The 23,165-nt window shown below is 38.4% G+C and overlaps 1 protein-coding gene across 2 annotated transcripts in view; it reads left to right on the top strand.

Annotated features, from left to right (window-relative positions):
* Positions 1 to 23,165, top strand: part of LOC139953379 (E3 ubiquitin-protein ligase PDZRN3-like) — a 207,955-nt gene that overhangs the window by 149,352 nt on the left and 35,438 nt on the right. For both annotated transcript variants that reach the window (XM_071952891.1, XM_071952899.1), the window contains 3 exons: positions 13,853 to 14,103; positions 14,829 to 14,967; positions 18,197 to 18,289. In XM_071952891.1, the coding sequence (XP_071808992.1) occupies positions 13,853 to 14,103; positions 14,829 to 14,967; positions 18,197 to 18,289 (483 nt within the window). The remainder of the gene's footprint in view (positions 1 to 13,852; positions 14,104 to 14,828; positions 14,968 to 18,196; positions 18,290 to 23,165) is intronic.

The raw sequence follows: 23,165 nt of genomic DNA, 5'->3' as shown, positions 1-23,165 counted from the left end.
ATTTAATCTTTTGTGCAAGCACTTCAACGAGCAAGTTCATGTGGAGGGATGCCAGTCACGCAGATACGTTTAGTTGCAGTTTTTTTAAAAAAACTTCATGTGCGGGGAAAAAAATATTTCGGACCGCTGCGTTTTTTCTCCTTGTCAAACTGCTAATACTGACAGCAAAGTGGAAGTGTGTTGACTATTCAGGGTGTATTTACTTGGGACAAACACGAAGTTGGAATCTTAATGGAATTAGTTGAAACGATGTCTTGCTATCGATCCGCCTTGGGACATGTTTACCTGCAGGGATTGCTAATTAATGTAATATCGGCTAAAGCTCTAGTTGTCGTGTGTGTGTGTGTGTGTGGGGGGGGGGGGGGGGAGTTGTCGTTGGCCCAGAGGAATCGTAGGCGAGGGCTGGTTGTTTAACAGCATTGGTGTGAATGTCTCACTTTATGGGAAAGTTATGGTTATTATTATACATAGTAATAGCTTTATTAGAGTTTGGTTTCTGTCTATCAAAATCGCTATGTATGTGAAGTTTTATACAATGTGCTTTTTTTTGTTGATAAGGGAAAATTGTAGGCCTACATTGTTCCAAAGTAATATAAGCTATAAACTATTCTAAGGAGAAATATTAAAAAGCATTCCCTATTCCCTGGATAACTTTGTATACAAACTATTTATATTCTAAAAATGTTATACTATTAAGTATATTTTGAGCTGCACCTCTACAGCATTTTATTCCTTACAGATACACCTAGCAATATACACCATAGACCTACATTTTACTACCAGCTATAATTTTCAGTAATAAAGACTTGAAAAATACGTGACCCCTGTCATACTATAGAGCATTGGGGTCGCGGATAACCCGAGGGTCACTTCATTTGTAAGTGTGAACATTGGTCATAAAATATCTCCTAGACTGAGTGTTGTCAAAGCTCCATGGCAGGGTCACAATAGTTCACCAAATGGTGGTGAAAATAGACTGCGGAACTTCAAGAAGTACTTGGGGTTAGAAATTGCATGCTCCACACTTCTTAGTGAAAGAAATATATATTGCTGAGTTTATCTGTGAGAGAGGGTTGCATATTTTTGAATATTTAGGGTAGCCTTGGGTTTGTACGATTGTTATATTTTGAAGTGATCAGTCACAAAGTTTAACAGAGCCAATGTTTCGATATGTGCAAGACTTTTATCTGCTTCTTTCGAGATGTGAATACAGTTTTCCGAAATCTCCTTGAAATTTACTCCAGAGATTATCAAAAGGTAGAAATGTCATCAACGTACTTCCTAAATTTTGGAGCATGGTTTCAGATTTTTTACCCCTGGCCTCATAAAATTTCTCATCCGGGCCCAATTTCATAAAGCTGTTAAGCAGAAATTAATACTGTTTTAATACTTAATTAATACAAATTTCTTTGCTTAACAACAATTGAGTGGGGCGGGGCACCAGTCATAACAATGTATACTTCATGTAATCTCGGCTGGAACCTTTTTTTGCTTAGCAATACTTTTCTGTGCTTAGCAAGTTTGTGTACTTACAAGCTTTATTAAATTGGGCCCTGGTCGGTGTGCTCTTGGCTGGTAACCTGTTTCTGCTAAGCAATACTTTTCTGTACTTAGCAAGTTTGTGTGCCTACAAGCTTTATGAAATTGGGCCCTGGTCAGTTTGTACACCACACAGTATACAAACCCCTTCAATGTGGAAGCTGGGTGTTGTAACTACTTCCTCAATAAGGTCCAGTTTGCCAGTTGGGGAGGTTTTGAAGTCACCCTGTAGGAGGGCCATGTCTTTACTTGAAAGCACCAATTGTCCTCTCCCAGTAGGACATCGGTCGTCAAGGTGAGGGTCTTAAGGAGGAATCAAGGAAGGAAGTTAAGATATGAGGACGATGCTGATGATGGATGGATTGGATGGATCAAGGAGACGACTAACACCGTAGATTAACACATTAGGCACAACAGGCTTGGGATGCCGTCAGAGGCTTAACTTGTCACTAAGAATTAGGAGTGAATGCTTCCATCAGGGGACAGGGTATTGCTCAATACAGTCTGGCTTAGGGAAGCTGGGGTTGTTGTTCAAGGATAACAAGTTGTTTTCTAAATGTTTGGCTGAAATGTTTCCACTCAGTCGTATTCTTTGGAGTAAAATGTATACGTTTATTGAAACCCTGCTGTAATGAATATTTAGTTGGAGCATTTCAGGAAAATCAACAATATAAATATTATGTCTTTGTACAATAGTAATGTATTGTTTTATTTCTTTATTTCTTTTACTGTTGTACCAATGGCATCATGATGACACCTGTAGCTGATCCAATAATTGCTTTTGCCGAAAAAAAAGAAGGCAAAAAACCCCAGTTCTCCCCAACAATTTTATTTGAAGTCGTCGATGACTAATCCATCTGCACACATATTACACTGTTTTTAACAAAGGCCATAAAATGTGTCATTGCCACTTAATTTCTGTAGTAATAGTCTTTACTGATGCATGGATGAATGGTTATCATATTATGGTAGGTAACAAAATAATGTTTCCTGCGTTTGGCTTCATATTTCGCTTCTCTCTAATTTGTAAAAGCGTGGATAATGATGATGAGGAGAAGAACTCATCAGCAGCTGGTAGCCGTGGGGTTGGCAAACCAAACTGTCTACCCTCCCTGTTGCATCCCAATGTATGTACGATGCATGAGTGATCATTGTTGCCAAAACCCTAAACGATCATTATTGTGATCATCATTACCTAGCCAAGTGCCAGTGAAGCGTAGAGAAAGGACCACCTTTCTCTACGTAATGATTAAAGATACTCCCATGCCGTTAATTTTCCAAGCTGGTTCTATTTCAAGCTCCAGTTGAAATCGCTTTGTAAGGAAAGATTGTACTTGTTAAATAAACCATACGGTTTTACATTATTAGACATAGGGAGTGTTTTGACATACATGAGTTAAAGTTATAACCTCATCGTCATTATCTGTCTGAACATTTTGCTTGAACTTGAAACCAAATGTAAATAATGCTGAAAGTAAGCTTAAAAAACACCAGAAAACAAAACAATGTCCAGAGGTTAAAAGTGCAATGAAAAGTTACTTCTATTTTAAGATTTTCAATATGGGATTCTGTCTTTCAATAAAATCTGTCAAATGTCAAAGATTTCTTGAAAACTAGAAAAGGTTGTGGCTGACTTGGTGGCTACAGCTTGTGACGTGATCATCAAGCCAACATACATTGAAGCGTAGATTGGCATAGCAACTGATGTAGCTGTAGCCAATACCCCTAGCAACAGTGGCAGCTGTTAGCCAAGACCCATAGCAACATTGCCAACTGTAGCTGAAGCCAATACCCATAGCAACATTGCCAGCTGAAGCTGTAGCCAATACCCATGGCAACAGCGGCAGCTGTTAGCCAAGACCCATAGCAACATTGCCAACTGTAGCTGAAGCCATAACCCATAGCAACATTGTCAGCTGAAGCTGTAGCCAATACCCTTAGCAACATTGCCAGCTGAAGCTGTAGCTAATATCCATAGCAACATTGCCAGCTGAATATGTAGCCAATACCCTTAGCAACATTGTCAGCTGTAGCTGTAGCCAATACCCATAGCCTTACTTTCCATACTTACTTGCACCTTGACAAATTCTAACAGATGGTTGAGTGGATTACACTCAAAAGTAGGATTGATCGTCTCTGGTATTGACATAACATTCGGAAGAGTTCACTGAGATTTCTATTTTGTGCCGAATGGAAGTCACTCAACTGATGAACCCAATTTTGTTTACCAACTCGTTTTATCTTTTTATGAATGAGTGCTGATGGAATTACTATCTTGTTGTCGTTTGTCAACTGAACCATGGTTCGCATGCATTCAATTGGCCCGACTTTTTCATGGCAAGATGGCGTTTTCAACGGCAAATTTACTTGCATCACTGTTACAATTTTATCCATTTTTCAATGGGCAAGTAATGGAAAACACAGTCCATTGTGCCATTGTTCACACATGCTTTCACACAGTGAAAAAATACTGCATGATCTGAGCATTGAAATAAGGTGACTAGAAATTACTTGTAAGTAATTTTAACATACACACTCACATAAAGTAAGATGTGTATTTTTCTTCTTGTTAAAGCCATTGGACCCTTTCGGTAAACAGTATTGTCCAAGGCCCACACTTCGTGTATCACAACTTCTATATCAAATAACAAACCTGTGGAAATCAAGGCTCAATCGGACATCAAAGTCGGGAGAAAATAACGGGAAAACTTACTCCTGTTTTCGCGCGTTTCGCCGTGTCATGACATGTGTTTATAACAAATCCGTAATTCTCGTTAACGAGAATTTATATTGTTTTACCGTTTTCTCAAAAAGTAAAGCATTTCATGGACTAATATTTCAAGAGAAGTCTTTCACCATTACCTTCTGTAAACCCTGTGAATTATTTGTAAATCTGTGAACTTTTTTTTTTTTTTCTGTACCGAAAGGGTCCAATGGCTTTAAAACTATTTACAACAAAAAGAGACTGTGCCATTAAAACGATCTGTGTGAGGTTGATATTGTTCAGTAAATTTCACATAAAAAAAAAAACCTCTCAAATGGACACTTTTCAAAATTTGAGCCTTTACTGTCACATATTGTTCTCAGCCTAATTCTTGACTGGTATAATATTGATGTGAAGTTCTTTTGACAAACTGACAGGAAAGTGAACATGGCTTCAAGTTAATTTAAAAACCACAGTCACTTCTACCCCAATGTGGCATCAAAACCCAAACTACACTCCCAATCTTGGTAGCTGCCCTTCCTCCTATCGCACTTTTATACCCATACGGTCGCTCAAACACAACCACAGATTATATTGTCAACCTGGATTGACACCTTATAACACAAGGTCAGATCAAGCGTCTATTTGGACTTGGCAACCGGGAGGAGAAAAAAAAAACATAAGGAAAAAACAAAAACCTGTATTGACGTTTACTCAGAAGTTTCTGACAAAGATTGAGCGGGGAGATCAAAGCTGGCGATTCTATAGAACTCAGCTTGGGTACAAGAAAATCTCTCTGTGTTGTTGTGGTTAGATTAAGACTGGAATTGTACACGGGTGAAAAAAAGAACCCGACGTTTGTTTAGGATCAAACCGTGAGAGAAAAAAAAACTGACAAAGAGACAGGTTTTTTGTTGTGGAGTTACTTGAGGAGTCTTTTGTTGGCCGGTCAGTTCAGCTTGGTACATTTTGAGTTTTTTTTTATATATTTATTTCTGGCGTAAGGTCATGAATCACACATAGAAAAATGCTATAGTAATTGACATTGTCAGGACAATTTGATAGCGCTGGAGGCCTGAGGTTTTTAAACAAAATTGTTTAACTGTTCTGGAAGAGAATTGCGATCAGCTCAATCATGTCATGAAGTTCTGGAATGTGCCTAATAGTTTGGGCAGTTTAGAGGTGAAAGGGTTTTAATTCATTGGCACTTAATCACAAACCACACATAGTGGGGAATCTATTAAAGACACTGTCGAACAATAGGTTGGTAAGTTTAGAATTATAATGAACTTTAACGGGGTCAGCGGAGAAATTGTGAAATATTGGGAATATTTTAACAGTTGTGGCAAGCGTGGCGGAGGGGGGCTTATTCTACCATGTACACCACACATAACAAAACAATACTGTTAATAGCTACAAGAATAGAGCAACTTGAGCTCAATTGCATTAGACGCTTGACAAGATTTTAGTAGGCCTTGATGTTACAGACTCGCGACTTTCAGCATCACCTGGTATCATGGTCTCGACAAACATGATACTTCAGGGAAAGATTTCTTTTTCGGCAGTTTTGCTAAGCAAAATATTTAGACTGAGCAGATTTTGTGCACAATGAATGCTTATATTGTGTAGCAAATGGTAATTTTTTTAGTAACAACCGACACATTTTTCATAGCATTTTGCTCTGCTAAACAAGAGAAATCGTTCACTTTACTTGCATGGGGAAAAACAAAAAAAAACAAAAAAAACACGCTGCAAACTTTTGTTTGATACTCCATATACTACATAGTTGCGGTGGGGGGAGGGGTAGAAAGCTTTGTGATTTACACTCTAGGGTAAGGAATAGGAAAATACACTAGGGGTGTTGGAACATAGGTGTGTGTAACTGTTTACCTGGCCTCTGCGTCTTATTTTTGCAATTACAGAGTTGCATATATGGCAAAGTATAATGGCAAAGTATATTTAGAGTAATTTCGTCTCCCTTCAATTTGTGATATGTTTGGATTCATTTAGGTATCCACATCCAAACTTCACAAACTGTTAAATAGAACTAATACTGAAGTGTTTTTCCAGTCCAGCTACAGTCAATGGCTCACGCACATACGCACACGTTGTGCACGCACTGAAGTATCTCTTGCAACGGCACTTGCTTCGTGCCATGAAACTGTCTCCAGCATCAAACACCAAAGCCGACTTTCTAACCAATCTTATTTAAGGTCAAACGGGATATTCCTGACAGCTTGGAGAAATTCTGACACGTACAAGCTGTTATTTCATTGATTGAAGCTTGAAAGTGTGGCATTTTATCTTTCCACTTGAGTTTTATGAAATTTTGGTGCTTAGGATTGTGTTTCACCTACTCTAAATATATAGCAGTGACGATTTCCCTCATGAAGCAGAGCATTGCTCTGCAAAATGTCTCTGTTGCTATTTTTCAAGTACTCAACTGTAGCATTCAGGGTGCACTAAACTTTCCAGTCTTAATATTTTGCTATGCAAAATGACACTACTTCCATAGTGTAACAACCTTTACAGAATCGATCGGTGTACTCGTTTTAATATGCGCCGTGACCACATTTATTTTCTCTCAATTGTAATAAAATTAGAAGGGGAAAGAACATATCCATAATAGAAAACAATTTATTGTGGGGTTACCAGACGGTCCTATTGATCTTTGTATTGACGTAACATTTCTCATTTAAACTGAGAGGGTGATTTGTGTTGTGTTGGTAGTCAGTGCTCGGAATGGCAGATTAGACACTTAGCTGATGGGAAGAATGACACCCTGCCACTAACAAAATAATTGTCATGTCTCTTTATCCCTGATGCAAATTAAACATCTCTTAAATTTCTCTTATGGTTTTCAACTTGTGGATACGTTTACCTAGTAAAAAGACACTGAGCCTTTGTGCTCATTTTGTTCATCTAAAAGCATTTCCCCTCCATATATTCCATTCATAAAAAGAGTTATTTTTGTTCTTCGTTTACAATTTTCTTTTTTTTGTAAGGTAAACAATTGTTTCACCATTTGTTCCAATTTTTTCTGTAATGATTCATGAAGAACAAAATTGTTTCTTAAAAAAAAAATATATATATATATATTTTTTTATTTATTTTTATTGTATTTTGTTGGGGATTTTAAATAATCTTTGTACACAGTGCTGAACTCACTGGACTTCTAACTTGTAGTGAAAATTTCCCTGCTATTATCTCGTCCTTGCAGAGTCTGTAAATAACACAACAACTACCCATTACTTAGTCCCGTTCCCAAGGCAACCATAAGAAACACAATGCATGACATCTCAAACATTATTATGATTTGAACCATTGTTGGAGTATTATTAGTTCCATCACAGCTTCTTTCTATCCATGGCATTGCAATCTCCCAGCAGCTTTTACATCTGGCCTTGAGAGAGAGTCTGTTTCTATCTCTCTTTATATGGGGCTGATTGTGGCGGACAAATTGCATTTCTAACCTTCCTTAGTTTTTTATATTATTTTCGTCTCTTGCCCTCGATCTTTTTGCAACTCACGTACTTGAGCTATATAAAATGCATTAGCAAGACTCAGAATGAGCAGCTCTTCTTTTCTGCTTGTCAACAAATTGCTTGTTTGTCTTGTTATTAACTTACAGGCATGCAACTTTTTAGCTGACCAGCTGATTTCCTCTATTTCTGTTCAAAACAGTGCCATAGAAAACTGAAAAATACTGTACAAAATTTAAGTGTCATGTCCTCTCTTTTTTGCAATTATAAAGTGGCATGTTTGCTTAACTTCGTGTGATGATAGTTTTGATTGAGTGTATATTTTAGTTATTCAAAATTCTGTGATTTCATATTGTTACCTTACGGATATCAAGAGCAAAACATACAGGAGACAAAAGAAAGAATGAAAGATGTCCCCACATGGATGAAAATCTAGAATGTGTGATCAAATGCATGTTTCTGTATGCACATAAAATGTCTGTGTAGTTGTTTCTGTCGCTGCAATACCTCTCTAAATTGCAAGTCTACAACTCTAATCCAGATGCGAACAGGTCTCTCCCCCACGAACATTTTTCTCTCATATAAGCACTTTGTCAAGTGATGAGTAACTGTCAAGGAGAATTTGATGGCATGCAAGTGGAGGCAATAATCAGAGCGTGTTGACAATAATGTACGTCAGTAATATCCACCCTCCGCCCTCTGTATGTTGTGCGTGTGTTTCCAGTCCATGCTATGATAACCAATCTAGCTGTCCCCACTTTGCGTACAGTAAACACTGTGCCATCTCTCCTCCTGTTGAAGAACTCAGGGGCTCTGTTGTGATATGGAGACATAACGTTCTGAATTCAACAATGCCACCCCCCCCCCCTCCCCACTCCCCTCCTTTTCCTTGTCACATGTTGATGCATTGCTGGCAAAATTTTGACGACCGTAGCTGTATGAAGCAGCGTTCGTGTCATAAATTGTTACCCGTGTGATTACACTGTTAATTTGCCAATCGTGAGTCGTGTGGTGTGTGTGTATGTCGTCGGTCGTCACCCCCCCCCCCCCCCCCCAGTTTTCTCATCTCGGGAGGCGAGATTTAAAATAAAAAGACTGGCGAGGATATATTGGAGGGCTGGAGTTTGCGGTGTGGGGAGAGCACACATCGCCGTAAATGCTGGTTATATTTGCACGACAAAATTGCGTGGAATGGGCTATTGATATGCATTGCCACAGATGGCTCAAAACAATCAGACAAGGGTTTTTTTTTTATGACCAAATGCAGTCAGTCAGTAAACTGCTGCAGTAATGAAGGAGAACGATGTTCAATATTTGTAGCAAACTTGATCCGTGTGGATATTAGGACGGGTAGAGAGATTCAAAAATGGAGAGCAAGAGAATTGGCGCAAATATTGTTTTTGATACGTCAGTTATATCTGCGATCCAAAATTGTCTCAATATTTATAGTATGCTGTAAATTTTAATGTTAGTTGATATTTCGTTGTATTGAAAGTATCTGCGTATATACAATTGAAGTATGACTGAGTTGGAATCACCACAAAGCTGATATTTTTCTCCCCAATCATAGTGTGATGGGTTGAAATAGCGGCTGGCTGGAAATCGGTCTGGTTCCTATTTTGTTTTGATATCAAAGCTCTGTGTGTGATTCATGGAACCAAATAAAAATGATGACGTTGAACTTGTAAAATGTCTTCTGCGATATTTGCTTTGAATTGATGCTGGGCAGAAAGAGTGAATCCGTCATGCTTGCTGTAAGTTCTGTGCACACAATTATGTTATAAATGTGTCTGACATTTGTCATTTATGGGAGTGGGAAATCGCAGATGCTCTCTTTTTTAGTTTCCTCGTAAAAAAGTCAGAACTTTTCTCATTCTGGACCATATTTTAGAAAAATAACCACCATCAAATTGAAAGCTTGCCCACAGAAAAAATATGGAAAAACACTGAATGAATGCATGCTACAGCTGATATGCCATCCACAGCTCGGCTTACGTTACCACCCCCAGGGCGGCCAATCAATAGCCAGATTTTCCCGTATGAATGGTAATGACTTCCTGACGAAAGCGCTCCCTCGCTTCTTGTCGGAGGGGGAAGGGAAAAGAGAAAATGAGAGCCGATTATTTTATTGAAGTGGTCTTAAGGTATTATTCGGGTGGTGTGGGGTGTGTCTGTGACTTTCATAGTTGGGGGGGGGGGTGAGAATGTTGCTTGAAGGGCATTGCAACTGTTCTTTGAATCAAGGTTTTATTCAAATGATGAGCTGAGATATTTTTAGTATGAAAGAGGAGAGATAATGTTGTAATAAAAATATAAACAAAATTGTGGAACACGTAACCGTTGATTAATCAATTAATGCCTGAATTGGCTACACCTGCAATAATTTGTGTATCCCAACATATGCATAAAGTAGCAAACCTGTAAAGTTTGGGTTCAATTAATTGGTCATTGAAGTTGCAAGAAAAAAGAATGAAAGAAAAAATCAACCATTGTTTTCAGATGCCTGAAAAGAGTAAAAATTTGGTTGGAAAATATTACCTGTTTCTCTACTGCAAAGGATGTCGTTTCTATCAATGTTTTAAGAGCTTTCTACTGCTCTTTACCAAGTAAGTTTTTTAATTTTTGAGTTAATACAAAAGGTATACCCATCTTTTAACAAACAATCCTGTGAAAGCTAACACTCCTTCTACTTTACTTAGGTTCTTGCAAAAGAAAGAACCTCAAAGCATTTAGATACAGACGTGAGGAAATGGAATACACATGGAAAATTGTACTATAAATTTTGATAATTTCCTGTGGCAGTTCTCTTGCTCCAGTTTCTGGATGACCACAAATTGGGAATTAATGTTTTACCAAATATATACATTCAATATTTCAACCAGACATAATGTCTGAACACATCAAAAGGAACAACACTCCCTTTTGAGAAGGAAAACGCGGGAGGAATTTCACCCGACTTTGATCCATTGTAGATAAATAGCTTGGAGGGATCTTCACGTAAATCCACATTCGCTGCCGAGGCCGGACGGCGATAATCCCCACTAACAATATTTCTATTCATTTGGAATGACTGTGGACACCAAGGTGCCTAGAAGATTAGAGGTGCCTTTAGTTACGCTATGAAACTAATATTCCTCTGACCTAAATCACACCTGATTTGAACCCTCCAGGACCTTAAAATGTAAAAAAACAAAATTCAAACAGTTTCATTTTTGTTCTGACGAGAACTCGTTTAGATGGAGGGTCTATTGTTGTCTGGACCCTTGCAGACATTGTGATTTGTGACTTTGAAATTAACAAGATATGATGGTTCGTTTGATGAAGAGAGAAAGGATATATAGAAAATGATGTTGCCTTCTAAACTAACTACAGGGCAGGCTTGAACTATCACGATAAAGTAGGTCTTTGTAAAAACAGATACGTTTTTTTTTCTATCTTTCTCTCGTCCCGGATGTGCGCGTGAATTGTTTAACTTCTGTGTGCTTAATGTAGTATGAATGCATATTTAATATAAAGTTCGTCGACCAACTTAAAGATTATTCCATGCGTACAATATAAATGAATTATTATGACCGCTTATATAAGGGTAGAGTTTTTCATTCGGGGAAGATGGGGTTGAATTTAGACCATTGATTCGGACCTCGGTCGACTAGAAAGAGAGAGTGGGAAACCACTGTGTACCTGGAGGTATAAAGTGTGTTCAGTCTTGGTCAAAATTTGTGCATGATTCATTCAGACATAAGATTTGTCAGGATTTGTCATTGATTTTCTTCACCTTTTTGATTCTCTTTGAAGCAGCAAAATTCCACCTCACTGAGATGAAATTATAAACAACCTAGGCCTACTGATGATGTGGGCCAAATTTCATAGAGCTGCTTAAGCACAAAAAGTAGCTAAGCACAGCAAAATTATGCTGACCAAAACGGGTTGACCAGCCAAAATCCCATGTCACGTGTACAATTTGTGACCATTGGTATTCTGATCATTTCTGCTAAGCATGAACTTATTAAGCAATATTCTATCTTTTGCAGCTCTATCAAATTAGGCCTTGTTTGAAACGATACATCCTTGTAGGGTCTGTTAATCTCTGAAATAAAACTTCCTGTAAATTCAGGGACTTCATCTCGGAGTTTCAAGATTTTTCTTTTTCGAACAATCTCACCTGTGTTTCACATTGAGACCGTTTTAACTCATCTCAAATCGCGCAGTTCATCATATCAGGATCGTAAATTAAATTTAGCGCTCCCCGGGAAGCACACAATTTATTGATATAAAGAAAACTAATGTCACAACAGACAACCTATAGGGTGACATCAATCTGTATCAAGAAACAAACCTCATTGATGTATCATTTGGAGCTGTTCTTGTGAATGTTACACTTCGGTACATTCGGAACTACCTCGTGGGAATTACCTCATGGGACATGGCTCATTGTGATGTTTGTGTGTACATTAACAGGTGCGCCTGGCTACATTTTTTCGCGTACATGACTTGTGATGGTTAACGAGGTGTGTGGCGAGTGCGCAAATATTATTACATGATTAATTTGCCATGTTTCAGTAGTGAAGAGAAGCGTGATGTGTTTTGCCTGCAGCAATTAGTATTTCTCTCCACACCGTCTTGTTATAATCAAGTTTAATGTTGCCATGGGGTTTTTTCTTTTCACTTCTATGGTGATTAGGCAACATACCAAATCAAAATATTTGTTTCATGTTATGTTAGAGTAGCATTTTTTTTAGCTCACCACTGTCCCATGTATGTTTCTTACATTTTGTTATCTCATTTTGTTAGCTGAAGTAACCAAGTCCCATGGAACAGCCATTACCTGGGTCCAATTTCATAAAGGTGCTTAGCAGAAAATATTGCTTGACAAATTTCTTTGCTAAGCAAAAATTGAGTGGGGCACCAGCCACAAACAATGTAAACTTAATGTACTTTTGGCATGTTACCTCTTTATGTTAAGCAATACTATTCAGTGCTTAGCAAAAGAAATTGTACAGGCTATTATGAAATTAGGCCCTGGGAATTTGCTAGTTATAATGTGCATAAGAAGGCCTATCAGACATTCCCTGGAATGTCCTGCTGTATAAAACAGGCCTGATATTCTTCCTACTTCAGTCTGTTTTCCGATTTCTTTTTGCAAAATCAGCAAAATGGTTTAATAATAAGGCCTGAAAAGTTTGTTAAAGCCTATACAACCTGTGTGTAGGTTAGATCCTGTACTGGATAAAACAGTCCTACTTTTTTTTCCCAAAAAGGACCAAATATCATGCCTAATCAAAAGGGCTAAAATAAGACCCTGGTAACTTGCTTTTTTGTCCATCCTTGCAGTCCATTGCCGACTACAAACTGTTATTAATTACCTGCAATTGCTAGCATATAAACAAAACTTGATGACAAGTGCTTTCTTTTCTCGGCACAAGTGTCTGCATTTGTTTCCCCGGTGACCCCTCCCACTTGCCCCATTAACACATACCTCAAGACTCTGTCAGTGACTTTACTTTGCTGGTTGCTATGAGCGGGAAACCGGTGTAAAAGCTTTCAAATTGCCATCTCTTAAACTGTTGCCTGGATATGAAATGTAACCCCCTCATATTAACATGGCCTTGCCAGGGCAGGCAGTACTTCAGTCATTTTGTTTCCTTAAAGTATAAATTAATGATGAAAGAACGGTTCTAAATTCCTTGCATTTGTAGTAATTTTGTGTGTGCGAGCTTGTTACTTCCATTAAAGTGATGTTTACCATTCACCCATTTCAGCTTTTAGTGGCATTTAAATCATGCCCATTTCCAAACACGAAAACACTTAACAGTGCTTGTGTTTTTTGTTTTTTGAAGTTGAATGTTTTTTGAAGTTGAATGTGCTTTTGTTTTTATTGTTTTTCCTCTTTGGTTTTTTCATGGCGGAGATGGAAATGAATGCCATCACGAAGTAGGTCCTCCGCAAAAAAATCACCCATTACGTAAATTGTTTAAGGTTATATTTCCCATCGATAGATTTGGCACTTGGTTCTCGTGGATTACATTCATCTCTTTCTCTTCTGGCGGCATACTTTTGTTCTTGTTTACTTCTCTTTTAAAAATTAAAACATATTAAACAATTCAAATATGATTTGTCTTTCCTGCAGGTAAACGGCGTGGACCTCTCGAAGGCAACTCATGAAGAAGCGGTGGAGGCCTTCAAGAACGCCGATGAGCCCATCATCGTCCAGGTCCTACGGAGGGCGACTAGGAACAAGGCGACGGGGGACAAAGACTGCGCCACACTATGTAACGTCGGCACACAGACAGATCTACAGAGTGAAGACTTATTGTGGAAGGTCCTACAGAGATGCCCAAGCCCACTGGATACCAGTAATGGCGGAATCGTCATCGACGGGTCAGTTCGAATTTTATGAATTTCGTCATCTTTTATAATTTCACTGTTCTTTTCTTTCTTGTGCAAATTTGTATTGTGGAATAAACTTGTGTGTGTGAATCTCCAACTAATGTGTATAATCTGTTCAATCCACACTGCACACTTCTTAATACAGAGCTGCAAACTCTCCTAGAAGAGGCAGAAAGTTCAATTTTTTTTTAGGTACCATTGCAATTCATTTATGGTAATCAGGGCACCAGAAAAAGGTGTATCCATATTGGAGTAATACACATGTACAATGTGAATACAACTTTCTCAAGAGGACGAGCATACTGTACGAAACTTCCAAACTTCAAGAAACTGTACAAAACGTCAAGACCAAACCATCTCTTTTCAGAGCCAACACTCCCTCAAAAGAGATTTACACGTGGTGGTATCCGCTAGTTTACTATTATTATAGAGTTTATTCTTGTACAATATCAATGTGGATTTTTACCCATACACCGATGTGTGTTAGCACTGTATACTCAGTACTTTCCTGAGCCCTGTGAAAAAATATCACAGGCATATTACTTGGGTGGGATTCGAACCCATGACCCTTGCAATTCTAGAGCAGTGTCTTACCAACTAGACTACCGAGATTGCCCGGTGGCTAGATGCAGTTTGAATTCTATGTTTTGGCAGCGGGTACCGCAGCGATATATAATAATCTATTGTTTATACAATATCGTTTGTTATCTCCACAGGCTTTGTGAGATATCCCCACAGGAGCAAATGACAGTCATTGACGACGACCTCATGCATGACCTGAACGCTATGGACAATTTGGACATTCCCATCATAGATGAGGACGGAATGGACAAAGCTTATGAAATGGAGTATGAGGTGAGTTTTCTTTGAAGTTTGTATAATAATGATAATAATAAAAGACATTTGGAAAGCGCCTCATGCAAAAGCCTCTAAACTCATACAGAGAACACGTCTGTCCAGGGAAAGTGGTAGCTAGAGAGTGAGGAACAAAAGCAATTCCAGCAGCCGAAACGCTAGGATTAATCCTATCTCGAGTTAGGACGATTAACCTGTCCTAACTTAGGATGGGTTCAATTTGTCCTACATCTTTGGATACCCAACTTAACTTATCCCAAGTCCTAGGACTTATCCTAAATTAAGAAGACTTTGGTAATATCGACGGCAGGGCTTGGTTTTTGAGAAACTTTGTCAAAGTTGTTTTTTAATAACCTTAGCAAGGTTTCTGTTTGAAGGATTTGGGTACTTTTTCAAAATGTCCTTAGATTTACATTAAACTTACAGGGTTTGAAGATAATGATAGTGGAAAGCTTCCCTTCAAATATTACTTACTGAAGTGCTGTCGTTTATGAGAAAAGAGTAAAACAATGTCATGAAAATACGTTTGTAACTGATTAAAATAATGACATTGTTTTACTACTCATTTCCCAAAAACTCCAGCACCTCAGCACGTAATATTTTCAGGGAAGCTTTCTACTATCATTATCTTCAAACTGTGTAAGCTTAGTGTAAATCTGTGGACATTGTGTTTTTTGTCCTACAAAAGTTACATAGACCCTTTAATTCAGGAGTGTGGTTTCTCATTTTCCCCCTTGGTTTCATGATTTAAACACATTTCTTCTTGAGCATTCAAATTTATTTGAAAGAGGAAAAGTGCTGACACAGGGGAGAAATAAAGAGTCCAAAGTGAACCCTTTACTTACACTTTTGAGTTGAGGGTTAAAGAGGACAATTCATTGGACTGGCTCCAAGAATGTTTGTGCTGCTCCCATGTTTTAAGAGATAACCAAATCACACACTTCTCATAAAACAGCCTGTTAGTAATTTTCCCTACGTCTAGATAAAATTACTTGACATGATACTGCTTGCACAGCTTTCTCTTCCAATCCCCGTGCTCACCCATCTCAAGTCATAATTTCCAAGAGGAAGAAAATAACCGAGTGGGCTGTTGTTGAAATCAGTTTAGCAGTCCTGCTCAAACATGACTGAAATGTCTGATGGTGCACTTACAATAAAAAAAAAACTGAGTGAATTCGTAAGAGGCTGATGTACCAAAGAGCTTTAAAACTGAACCTGAGAGAAAATTGTGGTCAGGGAAGGGAATTACGGTCTACGTGCCCTCGTCCAACTCGACTCAAATTGGACTCTTAGATGTAGATTGAAGCTCAATTTGGAAAAAGAAACTCAATATGGGAGAGTGCTCAGCATTCGTAATGAGTAGAATATAAAATAAAATCTGCTGTTATAAAGGGAAGTTGCAGTACTAGTTTTGAGAAAAGTACGCCAATTCCAATAGACTTGTTTTCACAGTAATTTCAGGGTTTCTACAGATCCTTAAGAAGCATTGAAAAGTATAATAAATTTTGTTATTTGAGTTCGTAAGAAATTGATGAAGTGTGTAATGAATTGTTACATCCGCTGGTAAAGAACCGAATTACGATACTTGTATTTAAAAAAAAGAGTGTGTGGGTGTACCTGTTTCTCCCCTGCTTTTTTGTTCACTTATTTTTAGGCTTAAGTTTGTGTTAAGGTATCACTAAAAGGGTCTGAAAAGTCTTCAATTTGACTTTTTAAAGTGTGCAGATACTCCGAATTTGAGGTTTTGTTATGGCAAAATCAGGAACCTTTTTTGATTTTATATTGACTTCTGCATTTGGTGTCACTGCAATGTGTTGTGAGGAAAATTAATTTACAGGAAGACTGGTGCTGAACTCTTTTTGATCTTCAACTGCTTATTTTTATACCTTTAAATTCATTCTGATCCTACATTTCAGCTTCCCTTTATTAAAAGGAGCATACTCAATATCAGAATTACCTTTTTTTCCCTTAAGGTCCTAGACTAAAAGGCATTTTCAGAGCCTCGGTTGTAAGACTCTGCTTTCCACTCTGCCAGTTTTGATAGTTGTCATATATTTTCACGGCGTTTAAGTTTCTGTCGTTGCCAGCTTTTATTACTGGCTGCTGCCTTAACTTGCCGCAGCAAGCACGGCAGCGATGTCATAAAGATTTTTTTTTCAGCCAAGGTTTATTATATCAGCAAGGTGTGTAAAGTGAGTGCTAGTGTGTGATCATTGTATGCACGTTTGATTTTTTTTTCCTCTTCTTTTCTCAGGATGTCATCTCCATGGTGATCACCATGGCGATGGCTGAAAGTACACAACACAAAAAAACGAAGCGAAAGATTGAAAATTGCATTAAATTTCAGTTGAATGCTTTTCAGAATCTATGCAATTATGCAAACCAGTAAGAAGCAGAGAAAAAAAAACCACGAGATGCAAAACATCTCTAGCGTACAATGCTCAATCAGAAAGAAAAAAATTCATTGAAGTGCATCTGTTGTTGTTGGCGGACGATATTGCTCGCATGCCGGATGCCACAATATGCAATCAATGGTGAAGTTCAATTGAATGCAAGTGGTCAATTAGAAAGACTATTCACCATTCTCAATTGGTACCGGTCTTACCATGGCCTCTGAATATAGGAACTTCCTCACCTCGATTTTGAAACATGAACAAAGTTTCTTCATTTTTTTGTAAAGTGTGTGATTTAAAAACGCAGTTTTATGATGAAAATGTCAAGAGTGATCCGTGACGTCAATACATGTTATTCTCATCAACATTCATAATTAAAGACCGATTGGTACTTCTACAATGTGAATGTGAAATTAGTTGTGACTCACAGTTGGAAGCTAATAATAAAATAATTCTAGGCTGTACTGAAAACCAGGGTTTGAACTGTTACTTTAATCAGGGAATTTATCCTTAAAATCTTGTGTAGTTGCAGTTCTTAGAGAAAGAAAGAAGATGTTTGTAAGGCAGTATATGAATTGGCCACTACAGCTACGGCTACGGCGTCATCATGCGTTGAAGTGTAGGACACCCTTAGCAACAGCCGTAGCTGTAGCCGAAGACGCCAATTCGGATACGGCCTATAGCTCCAACCATATTTTTTAATGGTGTCATGATTCACGAATGAATTTAAAAACTTCTACTCTTTAAGATAGGCAAAATGTGATAAAAAAAAATCTGTTGTCTGGCTCTTTGTCCAATGTGTTATTTTCATGTTGTTATTATCTTTCATCACGCAGGATATTACATTAACGAGAGGCAGTGATGGAACCAAACTGGGTTTGACACTTTGTTGTTTTAGAGAAGAGGACGCTGGGGTCATCATCAGTGAGGTACGTTTTACAAGTTATCATAAAACCTGAAAAGTAGAGCATATAGCAAGACAGTTCTTGAAAGAATAAAATCTACCTGGCTAGTAGATACACACATGGTGTTACCGCAAACCAAATATATATTGATACCTCACCATGCAATGCCTCAAATCCCATATCATAAAACTGTGTTTATCAAGCCTTATTTTTATTTATTTTCCAGTCACAGTTCTATGAACTTTTTCTGAGCTTTTTAACCACTTGACGTCAGATGTGGCCATATGCCGCGAAACTTTTCCAGACTGGCTTTCGGCGGTCATTTTGTTTAATGTCCGGAATAACTTCTGAGTGCCCTTTATTTTTGCAGTCTGTTGGACAGCTGTCATGTATGTTTATGTGGACAGTCCATTGTGTAGAGTGCACAGACATTCAACTAACATGCTACGCTTTGGGTTTTTTTTTGTACAAAGAGGGAGAGAAGGTACTGGAATTCGTGCTCCTAATCCCTCTTTTTCCTTGGGTTGTTGTGCAATTCCAACCATTTGTCCTTTAAAGGGAAGGTACACGTTTGGTAATTGTCAAAGACCAGTCTTCTCACTTGGTGTATCCCAACATAAGCATAAAATAACAAACCTGCCAAAATTTGAGCTAAATTGGTCATCGAAGTTTGTGTGCTTTTAGATAGGAATAAAAGACTTCAGGCTAGAAGTCTTTCATTATTTTAGTGAGAAATTACCTCTTTCTCAAAATCTATGCTACTTCATTATTCATACTATTATTATTATTATTATTATTATTGTTATTATTCAGAGGGAGCCGTTTCTCACAATGTTTTATACCATCAACAGCTCTCCAATGCTCGTTCAGATTTTAAGTTAATATTTGTTTTGAGTAATTACCAAACGTGTACCTTCCCTTTCAGTGTGGCTTTCAAGGATGGATAGACTGCCATAAGGAGTTTATCATTGTATTCAACTAAATAAAAACAATTCAACATTGTTATGTAATTTTTCAATAGGTGAAGATTTTTCAAACATGCACAGGTCTCAAGATGGCCGATGACGGCTGAGATCATTTTCTTTTTACAACTTGACAAATTTCTCCCCAATTTTCACCCAAAGTGTAGTAATATGTCTTTATAAGAGTATGTGATGGAGACCATAGAATGCACACCAGAATCCTGTCTTTAATCTTGTTGATATTTTTTTTAAACAAGAGGGTTGTTTGTTTCTTTCCAACTGTCTTGATTCCCAACTTTGGAATTGCTGTTAAATCTAGTGAAACAGAGACCTCGGCCGAACATCTTTTGAAATGGAGGCATTTTGATTACTTGGGATGACTATGCTTGGTCTATGACATCACTTGTTGTCCGCATTTATGCATCAAGCTTAACCTAGCTATAGAATTCCATTTGTCCCAAAACGCCATAAAACCCTGTTGATGAATTCAGGTATACATTCTCTCTCCCCACCCCCTTCCCCCATCTCGTGTTTCATGCATACTGAGTGAATCTCCCCCGCCCGCTAGATTATCCTAAAAGAAATGATGATGGTACGCATTATATTCTTGAGATTACTTCACGGAGGAATTCTGTTTCCACAAGGAGGAGGGGAGCGGAGGAGAGAAGTATTGCAATTGACAAGAGAGAAGCTGCGGTCGGTCGACAGGTAAAGAGTTCTTTATCCTTAACTGATTGCAGACGAAAGATGCTGCGGATCAGAGCGGGATTTGACGGCATTGTCTTACACAAGGGGTCGGCAGCAGGTTGCCAAGTCAGGTTTTGCATCATCCATTGCCAGATTGCTTGATATGCTATGGTGTTTCTTCGTTGTGTGGTTTTTTTTTGAGGGAAGGAATGGGAAGGGCGCTGGAACGATCTAGTTACCTAGGTAATCCGCATTTAATAAAGAGAAGAAAGCCCCCCCCCCCCCCCCTCGGTCTACCTGTCCGCCCATCGCTATGGAAATCTGAATCACTTGAAATGGAAATTGCATTTTACTCCAGTCGGATATGACAGGTAATCTTCGGGCTTCATTCTGCGCCGGATTGGTATACAAATGAAATTGGACATGAACAAGATCTTCCCATTCAAGACTTGTTTTCGTCAACGTTTTTAGGGGGGAAATTAATTTTTCAGGGAACTATATTTTGTTGAGATGGAGATCGGATTCAGTTTCATAGCAGTTGTAGTTGTCATTCCCTTTTGCAATCGTTTTGAATGTACTTTCGCTATTGAGTTATGGGTCGGGTATGCCAACCTTGTACCCAGCTTACAGGTCTCACCACAAGACTTGATCTAATTTGCCTCTTATTAATCCCTGAATATCGGTGGCCCCAATATCAGCACTGGACACCTGCAGTTAACTCAATCTCGCCTTCTGACAGGAGCCTGGTGATCAGCGGCCATTATCCTGACCAATACACACACTACTTAATTGCTTTTGCTTTAAAGGGAACAACATCTTCCTTCTGAATTTTTTATGTTTTTTTTGTATTCACACTTCAAACAAACAACCCTCCTTTTAAAGGCACTGGACACGATTGGTAATTACTTAAAATAGTTATAGCATCGAAACTTATTTGGTAACGAGCAACGGAGAGCTGTTGATAGTGTAAGAGTATATGCTCCCTCTGAAGTAACGTATTTTTTTAGTAAGAGGTCATTTCTCACTCAAGTAAGGCCTGAAGTCTTTGTTATGCATCCGAAATGCTTAAGTTTGTGCAACAAGGGTGTTTGTTCGTTCATTATTCTCTTGCAACTTTGGCGATCAATTGAGCCCAAATTTATACAAATTTGTTATGCATATGTTGAGATACACCAAATGAGAATACTGGTCTTTGACTATTACCAAAGGTGTCAAGTACCTTTAATATGATGAGTTTTAACTACTACATTGAATACCTTGGCATGCACTCCAACACTATCATCCTGCTCGTGTACAGATTGTACAAACCAGCGAGGGTCTTCAATAATTACACATAACGCATAAACCACACTCGATTATTAATTACAGCTTCTGTGTCCCTGGATAGCAATTTTCCCCAAGTGCTTTTCTTTCTGGGGTCGTTTCTTTGCAATTAAAATTTGAAGGAGGCGAGGTCGGTATTCAGGTTAGGGGAGCAGGAAGTGAATTATCAAGCCTTCTTTTTGTTGTTGATAAATGAGTCGGAATTGATGAGGACAACCATTCGCTTTCTTCCGTTTTTAGGAAAGACTTGTTGTGTATGTATTGATACAATTATCTTTGCCTTTCCAATTTACAAAATATGAAATGATTAATGAAAATGTTAAAGGAGACTTGGTAAGATGAAGATTTTAGTAGTGAATTTTTGTGGTTTTTACTGAAGCATCTTGTTTCAACCCTAACCCCTTTAGTTTCTCCATCCTCGCCCCCACAGTGTTGGATTGGGTATACATGCCGAGTGGGAAATGGGGGTTAATTTGACCTTATTTGTTCCCTATTTACTTCCAATATGAGGTTGTCTTCCCTGAGAAAAAAATCCAGCATTCTCCATTATAGAAAAAAAGTGTGGATAGGCTCCCTGTGTGCCAGTATGGTCATCAGGTAGTCTATGTGTAAAGGTACCAGTCTGTTCTTCGGTTAGCCTCAGTTTCATCAGCATCTTGACAGGCACACAGGGAGTTGACTAACTAGGTCGTGTACAAATGACCAAGTAACAACCCTAGATAGTTTGGTACCATTGGCAATGAACGTGCATGTCACATTGTATTTGATTGGTACTCATTGTCAACAGCCGACATAGAGGGCGTGCACAGTAGACCTCGGACGAGGATTGTGTCACGATTCTATGAAATAGAACAGAAGAGCTGTATTTTCCTTCCTCCATTGGTTTGATGCAGGAGCTCAGCCAGGGCCCGAGGGCCAAGATACCAACCAGTAGATGTAGACTTTAAGTCCTTCCGAGCCCCCAATGGCAGGGTTAGTTGATGTAGGAACATTCTTGGGTACCACAGGGGTCAGTGTTAATGGTGGAAATGTCTTATTTGAGGGGATTTAGAGGCTTACTAGAGACATTTGGGAGGTTGAGCGTTATTGACCCTGGATGGCAGTAACCACAGGGTTACATTGTACCTCAGCATTCAGAATTGACAGCGCCTCTTACTGAATGGATATCTTATTGAGCCTTCAGCAGGGAGGCACAGATGTACAGATGTAGAAGTGCCAAGTTCAGTTTGTTTTTTCACACTGTGACCCCCCCAAAAACCTTTAAAACATTTCATTGTCCTCATTAAACCTTGCAGGGTATGTAGAGATGTACAGATTTAGAATGGCCAAGTTCAATTTCTTTGTCACGTTGGACCCCCTCCCCCATAAAACATTTAAAAGTATTTCATTTTTTTTTTTATTCATTATGCCTTTTCACATGAAGGAAAAAGAAGGGAACATTCCTTGAGAAATTGTCTTAAAGGCAGTGGACACTATTGGTAATTACTCAAAATAATTATCAGCATAAAACCTTTCTTGGTGACGAGTAATGGGAGAGGTTGATGGTATAAAACACGGCTCCCTCTGATGTGCCATAGTTTTCGAGAAAGAAGTAATTTTCAACGAATTTGATTTTAAGACCTCGGGTTTAGAACTTGAGGTATCGAAATCAACCATCTAAACGACACAACTTTGTGTGACAAGGGTGTTTTTTCTTTCATTATTATCTCGCAAGTTCGATGACTGACTGAGCTCAAATTTTCACAGGTTTGTTTTTTTATGCATATGTTGAGATACACCAACTGTGAAGGCTAGTCTTTAACAATTGCCAACATTGTCCACTGCCTTTTAAGCCTTTTCACATAAGGAAAAAGAAGGGAACGTTCCTTGAGAAATTGTCTTAACGTTTGATGAAAACACTTCCAAAGAAGATCGTGTGAAGAGCTGTT

Source organism: Asterias amurensis, chromosome 2 (assembly GCF_032118995.1).
Source record: "Asterias amurensis chromosome 2, ASM3211899v1".
NCBI classification, from domain to species: Eukaryota; Metazoa; Echinodermata; class Asteroidea; order Forcipulatida; family Asteriidae; genus Asterias; species Asterias amurensis.
Note: the sequence above shows the minus strand (reverse complement) of the source record. Positions and strands in the feature narration are given on the sequence as shown.